Source organism: Ylistrum balloti, unplaced genomic scaffold, assembly GCF_031769215.1.
Source record: "Ylistrum balloti isolate Yb309-2 unplaced genomic scaffold, AGI_CSIRO_Ybal_v1 Utg369576, whole genome shotgun sequence".
NCBI lineage: Eukaryota > Metazoa > Mollusca > Bivalvia > Pectinida > Pectinidae > Ylistrum > Ylistrum balloti.
Window position 1 is genome coordinate 938,012 of NW_026781869.1, and position 12,814 is coordinate 950,825.

General features: G+C 36.4%; 1 protein-coding gene and 1 pseudogene across 1 annotated transcript; one reads left to right on the top strand and one right to left on the bottom strand.

Moving 5' to 3' along the window:
- The first annotated feature begins 1,629 nt into the window (after positions 1-1,629).
- On the top strand, positions 1,630-2,688 carry LOC132565627 (galactoside alpha-(1,2)-fucosyltransferase 2-like; annotated as a pseudogene).
- A 1,522-nt stretch (positions 2,689-4,210) lies between these two features.
- Positions 4,211-6,992, bottom strand: LOC132565417 (uncharacterized). Its single transcript, XM_060230060.1, has 2 exons — positions 6,857-6,992; positions 4,211-6,617 (listed from the first exon to the last, which is right to left on the bottom strand). The coding sequence occupies exon 2, from the start codon at positions 6,595-6,597 to the stop codon at positions 4,540-4,542; it is 2,058 nt and encodes a 685-aa protein (XP_060086043.1). The 5' UTR covers positions 6,598-6,617; positions 6,857-6,992; the 3' UTR covers positions 4,211-4,539.
- Positions 6,993-12,814: the final 5,822 nt, after the last annotated feature.

Here is a 12,814-nt window from a genome sequence, read left to right on the forward strand (position 1 = left end):
AAGATTTTGCCACCAAGCTCAAAACTGAAACTGCTGCATCATTTTTATTACTTCGTCTTCTATATATTTCGTCTTTGTTTTGGACGTATGTTTTACGAAATACGCTTCAGTATAGTTCATAACCATCTATTTATACTGCACATTTCTTGGAGCAGAAATCTCTCTTAACAAGAGAACAAAGGTGTTCCGTCAGTTTATAATGGGGTATGATGGTGTTCAAGGTGGAAAAAAATCAAACGTTCTTATAGAAGAAATGTTTTTTAGATTTGAATTTGAGATTTGAAGATTGGTCAAAAGCTCTTTGGAATTCTTTAAAATCCTCATACCATTGATTCCTCTTCTTGAGTAAACAGTGTTACTGCAAGACTGTAACCCAGGTTTGACAGTACATAGAATTGTGATAAGTAGTTTTAACAAAGGCTTAATTGAGCAGCTATTAAACGGGGAAGGTCCGCATCCTTATCATTAATAGACAATCCAAAGGAATTGTAATACTGAAGCATGATTGGCTAATATTTCGTCTTTTAAAAATATTGCATAATAGGGTTTCCTTCATTAACAAACAAGCCCGAAGGGTTTTATAATGTAAATTTATTGTCTATAAAACATGTGGATTGAAATGATTTTTTGTGTGTGTTTGTATATAGCTTGTTTAAAACTTGAATCACCAAGATTAATTCAGACTTTTATGTTGTTATTTAAACATTTTCATTCCATCGGACAAATAGTTTGTTCTGTTTTTTTATCGTAAAGAAATCTTAAATAGCGACAAATTAATTCTATTTTTTAAGATTTTAACGGTTTTGGGAACTTCTACCTGCGACATCTACTACAACATTTATCACATGCACTCAAAAATTATGTCAATATTTTTATAGACTTAAATGATATCTGTAAATGCATGTCTTCACAATGTAAAGAGTATACACAGGTTAAATTAACACTATAATCAAATAGGTGGGTCTAGTATTGATTTGATTGTTTTAAATTAGCTTAATAATAATGAGTGCACGATTTACCTACTTACGTAGTTAGTTAAAAATAACTTAAAAGATTTTATTGAATGCATGTCATGTTTTCAAACGTTTGAATGGCTTTACGTGTTTTTGTTTTGAATATAGTTAAGATTGTAATGTTATAGTGTTGATTTTATGTCGTACATTTGTTTTTTCCCTGACAAGTACTACATAACTGTTATGATATCCTGTAAATAGACCCTGGCTGGTGTATGGCAAGAAAGCTACGGTGAGTTCATAATGATCATATAACTTAAGCAAGTACGCAAAAATCTCGACCATTATTTTGATTTTTGCAAGACAGACTGCTTTTTCATATGTTCTTCTGCTTTTCATTATTTTGTTTGTATTATAAGTGACATTTCACACATACAAGTTATGATATCTTAATCATAATATTGAAGTAGCTACTGTACATATATCGTTTGATAGTCTACTATACATGTTTAGGCAGGACTTTTTAGCGAAAGAAATAAAATAGCAACAAAATAAACACAAACAACAACATCAACCCAAAATAATCTACTTAAAGAATGGGAAGGCTTCAGCAACGTGTTCCTTTTTTGTTGTAGGTTTGGTTGAATGCTGTTGCCGTGGTCCAGTCAAAACATTTATGCTTCTGGCTATTGGTGTAACAGCTGGAATTATATATACAAATGAAGCAGACAAATACAGAGTTCTTAATGAAATAGAATTATCAAATAGAGTTAAAATTAATAAAACCTCAACACGTTTGATTGCTACAAGCGGATCAGCGGTAAGAATAGACAGAAATCGGTACGTGTGTCCATCATCGTTAGGATACAGACTTGGTAATTTAATGTTTCTGTACGCCAGTAACTATGGAGTAGCTTATGATTTTAATTTAACACTAGCGATGGACGAAAGAGATGCTATTTATGAACCATTTAGAAATATACCCAAATCTCCAATTGACAGATCTACAAGGTGCCGAGGATTCAAAATGAGATTAATTCAGGAAAAAGCAAGATATTATCAAAAATTCAAAATTCCGAGAAATGGAAATATTGCATTGTTTGGATATCTACAAACCTGGAAATATTTTTCACATTCTTTTGAAGATTTGAGACGACAGTTTAAATGGAAATTAAGCATTCAAAATAAAGCTTTACGCATCATACGGAAACTTTCCAGCAATGCCTACCCTTCACTTAGATCAATATCAGTTACAAAAGTTGGTATTCATATTCGCCGAGGAGATTACGTCAGAGAAAAGCGGCCCCTGGCGGACTGGGAATATGTAGAAAGTGCCAAACGGTATTTCTTAGAAAAATATGAAAATGTCCTGTTTATCGTTGCAACCAATGTTGATGAAGAAGCTAAGCAATGGAGTGAAATTAACGTTATAAATGGAAGTGGGGTGTCATCTTTTAGTGGGTTCAACGATAGATTTGTAGATATGGCCATACTTTCATTATGTAACCACCTCATCATATCAACCGGAACGTATGGATGGTGGGCGGGATTTCTAAACAAAGGGACTGTACTCCATTATGACTGGATACCTCCACATCACGTAAAGTATAACAGAGATGATTACATACTCCCTAACTGGGTTGGAATCAAACCGGCGCAGCATGTTGACTACTGAAGCAGTGTTATTTGTTTTCCTTGCTTGGATTCAAACCGGAAGTATGACGTCAGCGAATAAAGCAGAACGAACTCCTCTTGGTCGGAATAAGGATGCAAAAGAAAAAAAAAGAGTTTTTGTTTTCTCACTTTGCCTCTCTGACGAGTCCTGGAGGGACAAAACAGTTGTATGATGCAGTTAACGGTATTATTTGGTATAAGCTGTTTCAAATTGTAACCTTATGTAGAAAGATGCTGCGCATTTGTGTGCTTTGTACAATCATATGTTTTGAAATCTAGGATGACAAACATTAACTGTCTAAATCCATGTTGGCTTCCTGTCTGCTACTTATTCGAGAAATACTCAAACTGTTATGTAAGTCCTCAGATGTCAACAAAATGAGATGGACACGTGTTGACCATTTCGTTTTATGATCCGTGAGTGTATCACTTGGAATAAAGCGATTCATCCATTACCTCTGGCAACAACAAATTTTAATAATGAAAAACTGGCAGTCACATAACCTATTTATATATATATGAATTTTAAAAAAGTTTGAAAAGATTTGATTATTACTGAAAGTTCTGGACAAAGTTCGTGAAATAATTCCTTGTCATGGAAAAAAATTGCTTTATTGAGAGGGAAATTATGACCTGAAATATGAATTAGACGTAGAAATTCCTTGTGACGTTTACCATAGTATTGTAAACCCGAGGTATGCGATACTCCCCTTTTTTCAACCATGAAATTTCAACAGGGTTATTACTGACCAACGTCCAAATATGGCTGAAACGACAACACTAAAACAACAAAAGCAACGATACTTTCGACAATTCTGAACATTTCGTAAACATAATCTTACAGATAAACCATAAATAGCTTGTGTCTAAACCAATTGAAAAAAAAATACATTTTCTGAACGGCAAAGTGTATGCTAAAACGAAAATCTAAGTCTGTGACAAATAATAGAAATATCTTAAGAATAGCGACTCTAACAGTTGTCTGTCTGATGCTGGTTGCATGGCATTCATGCCATTAATCTATATAAAAATGATCTACAAAAATGGATTGGTAAAAAACGATGATTTTAACACTATGTTATAATCATCACAGAACAAAAATGTTTTTAGACAGACTCTTTTTCATTATGCAAATATGCATTATTTGTTTATTTTCAATGTTGGCATTTAAGAAAATATCCGTGAATTATTTTCATCAAAAAAATTGAATTCATTGACCTTTGTTGCTTTTCACCTTCCATAATTCGTATCTGAAACAAAATCCCTGTTCAAGTGTCAAAAGACAAAACGATATGTTTATAACTAGAAATTTGAAGAACAGGTGTACCGGAAGTAAAAAAAATTCACAGACGCCCAATCGCATTGGTTATAATCCGCACATGCGCTCTCACATCACGAATAACTAGTCAAAGAATTGATCGTTGTTCTTATCATTAAAAGATATGATACGTTATTCTTTCATCTACCGAGATGTGCCACATGTGTGTACACATGTGTATCATGAGAAAAATCTCCTGTCAGCTCCAAGCTCTTAATTCCAATATGACAATATCAAATCAAGGGCATATTTTACAATTCGCATCAGTAAATCAAGAAACAACAGATTAACATTATCATGCAAAGCAGTAACTTTGATTGCAACTCCCAAATTCAGTCTCCACAATGGTACATTATATAGACATTTATCCGCATAATAATCCATTATGCATAAGTAGATGGCGATATACACAATCCTCTACAGTCTCCGATATCTTCCGTACACAACATTTCATGCAGTTTAAGTACAATCGTACGTACGATCATGACTCACACCACTGTCCATTTTATCAGAATTGTATGACATACATACAGAGATACACCACAGCTATTCTTTGTCAGATCTCTGTATGACATGCATACAGATACACCACGGCTATTCTTTGTCAGATCTCTGTATGACGTACATACAGAGATACACCACAGCTATTCGTTCAATGGCAGTATTCCATTTACTAAGAGGATCCTCAGACCACTGTGCTGACGCCCAATAAGCCCTGCATGCCCCGTGATAGTCCCCGAGAGTCTGGTAACAGATTCCAATGAGAGTGTGAACTATCCAGAAATTTTTTCCTCCTTGTTCAATATCATACTGGACCTTTATCAGGCTTTGTAGTGCTGCATCGCGTTTTCTGGTATGTCCAAGCTCGTGACAGCACACGAAGGTCAGAAACAAGGCATAGGGCAGTGGTGGAATTTGTATACATCTATGTTCTCTGAACAACTCTAGACTCAAATGAGGAAGATACATCCTATTATGATGAAATATCAGGAACTGTGTATATATTTTCTTCAGTCTTTCATATAATTCTCGTTGGTGAAGACTCTCATGTCTGTACATTTCTCGTAGTTGTGGATGGCTGTCAATATAACCAGCTACATAATATGATGCCAGTGTCATCACTTGTTTGCTCACCTCCAGAGATTTACCGAAAGCACCCGTAAGATAATGGAAAGTTGCCAAATACAACATGTCCGTACCCATTACAGCTTGATGAGTCATCCAGTGTTTACATTTCCTTAATCTCTCGTACTTTGTCTTGTTCTGTTGGGCAGCTAAGTGGTATGGAAAAATCCGTTCTGTTGCAAATATTTGTAGGCCTTTCATTGCATAGAAATACGTGTAATTGTCATCAAAATCTGTTCCTGACGTTGGTAATAACTGTATTGCTGCCTTCACCGACTTTAGCGTGAGGCGTTCGATCCACATCGAGATTGGTAGGACCTTTGATGTTGTAATATCCCGTCTCAATACAGTTTCCCAAAGAGGTGATGGGCGTTCAAGATGAGCTTTCATTGATGAGTCGGACAGAATCTTTGATACAGGTTGGAAGTAGCTACCTACGGACAAACACATCCATTTCATCTGACTGTATCGGTTTAAAACGTCCAGCAATATTTGTTGATGCTGCCCATGTATTTTTCTTTGGAACAAGTTGTTGTCAGGAATGAAGTAATTGGGACAGAATCCTGCCTTGACCGAAGCGATCAGAATATTGAAACAAAACCAAAAACAGTAAAACAGATTTTGGTCTTGCCAAAACCATTTTTCGGTTTTCTCCAATACGTGAAAAAGAATCGTTTTTAAGAAATAGGAGCATAAGATGTCGTCATCCCCGATGGTATCTTTTAATGTGCCTTTTATTTGTTTTAAGAAATATTTCAGCAGACCGTAAACTTTGAGTTGGACATGACTAAATGAGTGCACTAAAGATCTTTCTGCTGGTGCAAATGAAATTTTCCATTGTAGAAGTGTGTCTTCAGAACATTTATCTCCAACTGGAACAAGATGACATCCATTCTGAACAATCTTGTCTATTAAGGTTTGACACGGCCATCCATACAGACGTGTACGTGTGATCCATTCTCTCGCCTCCCTTGGCCAACTGTTACATGGAAAGCAATGAACGGAATCCAATTCTCCCATTAACCTCGTGGAAGAGCTAGGCCCATTCGATTCATACGCAACACCAACTACTGCACCAACGCTACGCACATGTTGCTCTCTGTAGATATCACTTGATAGAAATATTGAACTACCGACGCTAACAAGTGAATTAGATATGGATTTGTAATGGATATGTCCTAGCTGATGCAGCTCTAAATTCACATAACCTGGCCGACAATCCCCCTCTCGTATAAGCAAAATGGTTTTGCCTGCCATGTGTTTAGGAATATACTGATCTGGATATATTGCCAACACCATCTGGTCTACTATCATTCTGTCTCTGTCAGAACCTTTTAAATGAAGTCCTTCTCCGTAGCTTCCAACTTCAATGGTAAAAAGAGGATAATTGTCTATGTTTCTCAAACGCTCATTTAACAATATTGCCTTCCGCCAAATATTAATTTCCTCTTTCGTTCCCATAACGTTTTTATCCAGGTATGTCGAAAGGAGCTGGGATTTCCTCTCATTCTCTGTAGGTTCAATCATTGCTGCTTTCAAGAAGAAATCTGTAAAAAAAATTGGATACGGACTTAAGACTTGTTTATTGGTCTTTTCCCCCATCTGAATGTATAGGGTATTATCTCATAAATACACGCATTTTCATTATCTACTTCTAGATAAGGTTGAAAAATCCCTCTCCCAAGAAACAAACAAACAAAAACTACAAAGTTAACAATGTTTCAATGGTAAGGTCAAATTTCCTAACTAATTGGTTCAACTTATTTATTTGAACTGAAATACTTACCTGTCTATCAAAGGAAATAATTTGTAACTCCAATCGTCAGCTGGGATCTAGCTTGCATGAAGAACATGTCTTTACCGTAAACAGAACAACTCGTAAAACACGTCGCCAGAACACTGACATTCGTCAGTGAGACGATACCAGGACACGGGAGGAGTCACGGAGACGGAAACCCTGTCAATCAAACAACTCGTAAATGCACTTGACTTATGAAGGCAGCCATGAAATTATTTCCCGTTAAGGAAGCAAACAGATCAGTAGCAATTTATGTTTATGCACCATCAATGAGCTGCGGTTATATTTCTACAGAATACGACAACAAATGAGGTTAGATTGACCTCTTATTTGTTTTATTGTAGTGGTAGATTAATTTATAGAGAGTACAGTGTGTCAATATATCCCAGTTATGCAGTAATGACCTTTAATTTTGATATAAAGTTTTACCACTTAAGAAACAAGTTAATTAAAGTAATGTTGGTGGGTTAGAAATATAATCTACATAATTATATCCATTTACATCATTAGTCCAATGCATAAGTACATTTATGTAATCATCAAATTTGTTCATTACAAACAAGTTCATTCTCAAGTGATAGAAATACATATATAGCCATCGTTAAACAAAGCACAACAAGCGATAATGAAAAAAGATAATTCTTGGCAAGATGTTGAGTACAATGTTCAATATTTCAAAATAATCCATACAGAACAAACTGAAAAATCAACGATTTATATCTGGTAAGTGATTCAGGAGTAATTGAAGGGAATTGAAAGAGAACTCTGTAATTTGAAATCGAAATGGACTCATTGCAGGAGCTGGCTAGTTGATACCGGGTATGTCCCCATTCGCTCTCTTCACAACCCCGATTCTCCTAGGCATGGAGTTCAAGAGTGAGTTTATCCTCCTCATTGGGATGTTGGCCCATTCCTCCGTGAGGGCTGCTCTGAACAAGGCCAGAGTAACAGGGGGAGGCTGGTGTCGTCGAACCTGTGTATCCAAATGGTCCCACAAGTGCTCAACAAGGGATAAGTCGGAGCTGTATGGCGGCCAGTCCAGTGGGTGGATATTGTTGTTAGTGAGAAAGTCGCGACAGATCCTCGCTACATGGGGCCGGGCATTATTCTTCTGGAATGTGAAGTTGTTCTGCTGCAAGAATGTGACAACATGGGGTCGGTGGATCTCATATCTATACCTAGCGGCACTTAAATTACCCGGTACCGCAATCAGTGGTGATTTTAATTCATGTGAGATTACTCCCCACACCATGACCGATTTCCCAAACCTATCCGTCTTTACTAGGCAGTAGTCGGCAAAACATTCTCCATGACGTAGGTATACACGGCGTCGACCGTTTGCTCAAAGCAGAGTGAACCGGGACGCATAAGTAAACAAGACCCATCTCCACTTCCTCAACGGGAATATTCTGGGGGAATGAGCCGTCACCCTTGCCATACGACGCTGGAGACGAGCAGTGGTAAAGAGCAGACCTACAAACGGGTAAAGTGCCCGCAGACCAACTTCCCGCATTCGTTTCCTTACAGTTTTTACATGGAAAGGAAGGTACAGATTGCGGAAATGCACGAGGCGAATAAACCTGTCCTGACGTTGTCATGTCACACGCTGATACCCAGATCTGAGTCTGTCAGCAACCCGCCCAGTTTCCCTTAGACATCTAACAAGTCGTTCTATAGTGCAAACATGGGCATCGAAATGTCTAGCAACCTATATTCGCCTTTGACCTTGCATAATCATCGCGGTAGCCTGACCCATTTGAACTTCCGTCATCTGTGCCACTGTTTAATGCTATCAGAAATTAATCAATATATCGGAAAATGAAGCGTTTCTGTGTAACTCAATGTCACAACACTGCTGTGCACGAGATTTTCACGTTTCTTGCTTTCCTCGTATGAGTTTATTAAGAATGCCATGATAAGTACATTTAATACTAAGCTGCCACATCCAACTAGAATATCGTGATGAAGATTTTAAATCATTTTGTTTTTAGTTTCGTTATATCCTGTTTTAGCTTTAGAGAAGAATGTTCATATTAATGTGACTGATTGTTACAAGTATTTAAAAAGTGAACAATGTTAATTAGTCACTATATATATCACTGAACAACACAGTTCATAGAATCATAGCAGTTAGGAAGATGGTCACGGCAGCAATTATGATGGAATCTTCAAACAACTGATACTGATTTGGAGACCACAAGATGATGGGGTAAAATTTGTTACCTGATACACTGTGCTGATATTTGGTATGAAACATGATGGGATGAAGTTTGTTAAAATGAATAAACCTAGCCCACTTTCGAGGCTGTAACAGTCAAGAAGTCAGGCACAGAACCAGTGAGTGATTTATGCTCATTGGGCCTATTATTTCACTTGGCACTGCATCACCTATAGTCCATGCTGCAAGGTTGACCGTCACGCTGGTTTCTTTAAAATATTAGTTGCTGCAATGTACTATTTGCTTAACGTTATGCTAGTGTAACGGCTGGTTTGCTCGGCATCCTACTTCATTGTGGTAGCAACATCACAGGGAGGCGTACATGGACATATCGCAGCCTCTCAACATATGCACATTTCAAATGCACTCCTTAAATGACCCTTCCTGTTGAAAGGGCGTGAAAGAATCTAAACCAAGCCAATATCTAGCGTTAAGCATTAGAAGTCTAAGGTTGATTGAAAAGTTTGTATCTGTGTTTAATTACATGCAGAAACTGTCAACATAACACAGTCTCCCTTAGTGTCCACTTGACTGAGGGTTTAAAGGCACTGGCCAGGGTAAAGGGTACGGCCTTGCAAAAGGAAGTAAGGCAAAATAATTTCGAGACGCATTGGGGGTCTACAGGAAAGGCCTAACATGCCTCACAAGACGCCTAAATATCTCGATTGTCTATAAGACTTGCACTGCCCTCAACATGGTTAGGTTAAATCTTTGTTTTACGCATAAATCGTCTAAATGCACATGTACTCAATTTCACGGCTCTCGTAGAGTGAACTTTTTGACATTTTGCACAAGTATTAGAGAGGTCGATAAAACAATTATTAAGCACGAAAAATTAAACACTAATTTTGTGTCGTTATCTTCTTGTGAATACTGTAAATACCATCCGAAACGTATATCAAATGTATTTAATATTGAAAAAGTGACTTTCGTCTGACTACCTACTACCTGCACCTGTGTGATATTTAACCGTCAATGCTAATCAATCGATGCAACACTTGATGGATAGCAGCAGCAATAGCATTCTACAGCTATTTCGTATTTTCGGGATTTCTCTGTGACGCTTTAAGTTCGGGTGTAACTTTATTCGACCTCAAAAACGAAACGTAAAGGACGAATTCTAACTATTCAAATTATTTTACAAATCGGCCATGTTTGATCATTGTAAAAAAGAAAAACTAAAGAGGAAGTATTTCGATTTCTATATCTAAATGATCATAGTGATATGTAAAAATTAAGTGGTTTTTCCTATAGATATACCAGATACAGACTCAGAATACTTCCTTATGCATTGTGCTGTGATGTTAATCATTGTGAATGATTCACGTTGTACACAGGGCGTTAAGTATCTGTTTCCTACAGATTTGTCAGATACATACACCAATTCAAGTACGTCCTGTTGCCAGCATGTTAAATTTAAGAATAGCTATCAAGTGCGGTTATAAACAAAGAGTAAACAGTTGATATAAATCCAATACTCAGTCGATTTTTACCTTGTCATATATAGACGTTTGGCGGTGTCCATCCGTCCGGTCATGTAAATGGTAAAAAGGAACGGCCATGTTCAAAGCATATTTATAACTTATCGAGCTGTCATCAGAATATTTGACGATTTCTTTCTACTCGATATCATTATATATATATACTCAAGGGATAAAGAAACGTAGGGTTTTATTATTTGCAATATCTTGCGAACACGTTTTTCAAACACGATAAATATCGGCCAAGCAACTCCTAGGTTACGTGGTCCTGTATCGAATGTTGCATTATGGTATTGCGTAACAATGTCTACTATGTATTTTATAAATAAATTATGTTAAGTCTATTATACAGAAGTTGGTAGTATTGACATGTACAATAATGCACATGGACCTTTGTTCAAAGTCTGCTTATATCCGTCTATAGGTACTAGTATATGAATACGGCTCAATACCACACACACATTCAATCACACAAGAATATGTATTAGTGTATTAACACAACATCATACAAACATTTACACACACAAGGATATGTGTTAGTGTATACACAACATCATACAAATATTTATACACACAAGGATGTCAACACAACTCAACGCCACACACATATTTACACACACAAGGATATGTGTTATTGTATTAACACAACTCAACACCACACAACACCACACAAACATTTACACACAAGGATATGTGTTAGTGTATTAACACAACATTATACAAACATTTACACACACAAGGATGTCAACACAACTCAACACCACACACATATTTACACACACAAGGATATGTGTTAGTATATTAACACAACTCAACACCACACAACACCACACACATATTTACACACAAGAATATGTGTTAGTGTATTAACACAACTCAACACCACACACACATTTACTCACACAAGGATACGTGTTAGTGTGTTTACACAACTCAACACCACACACACATTTACACACACAATGAAAGCAGATATCTTTACCTTCTGCTATGGCTAAGACTACGTCTTAGGAGACTGATCTGATATAACATTATCCAAGCATGCTACTTGTCCAATATCAATAGCTTGAGCCGAACGCACCATTGAAGCCAAATTGCGGCATAAGCTTTCCATACTTTTTGACATGAGAGCTTTAAGTATTACTGAACATTTTCGTCAGGTTGGAAAGTAAGGATTATGTAAAGATTCTTTATACACAACCAGGCATTATCTGAGGAAGGTGACAGCGTATGGATCGTACTGGTCACCGAAACGTCACATATTAAAATTCCTGGTTGTGTATAAAGAATCTTTACATAAGCTTTAAGTATTTACTTTCAAAAAGAAAAGATAGAGTTCCAAAATTTCAAATTGTGATTTCAGACACATTGAAAACCGAACATAAAATCATATTTATCTACATTTTGAAATACACAGCTAACAATCCGAGTACTTTTCCAAAGGAAATCGCAGAACCGTGATCTAAGACGTGTTTGAAAGATATATCTTGTTTTGTTATCTCATTATAACCTATAACTTCGATGGTGACATTCTACTCCTCAATATTTTCATTCTATTTGTATACTACATTGTACCTAGGATTGATCTTCCTACTCAGGTAGAGAAATTAGGAAAATAGCACCAAGAAGTTCAAAAAATAATTACAGAGGGAGATATATAGGATTCTAATTTCATGCTAGCTTCATTTTTGTCAATCTCTCAATGTCGCTTGCTTGGGACATATCTGTTTAAAAAAAAACTATGGCATTACCTTCAGATGATAAATGGAAGTCGCTTTGAGGTTTAAGATATACCTTCGCAATAAACAGTGAATATTATCATTGCTGCAAACTGTTGTAACTACATTCTTACATTTTAAATATCGTATACCGCTAGTTACAGATAATGTTAATATATCTTGCAAAAAAAAAAAAAAAAAAAAATGCCGAAATTTCTTATCGGTTCAGCTAAACTGAAAGAAATGTGACCTTATTTGATCAATCAGCTCTTGTCGAGAAAAGGGGAAAAATATCATAAAACAACAGCAATGTACAAATAATTGATAAACATAGTCAATAAGCAATCACTTCTTCTTAAATCTTACTATAAACGAAGATAACCATATAATACAGAAAGCCATTCTTAGATGGATATTTATAACTTTGTACAGTATTTATTTTCCACATGTAACGGAAGTGCATCGATACTGTTTGACACATATAATGGCCTTTGTCGTATAGCTTACGTGATCAATGTAAAACAACACA

Coding starts and splice junctions, on each gene's coding strand:
- LOC132565417 (XM_060230060.1), bottom strand. CDS start 6,597: ATGATTGAACCTACAGAGAATGAGAGGAAATCCCAGCTCCTTTCGACA.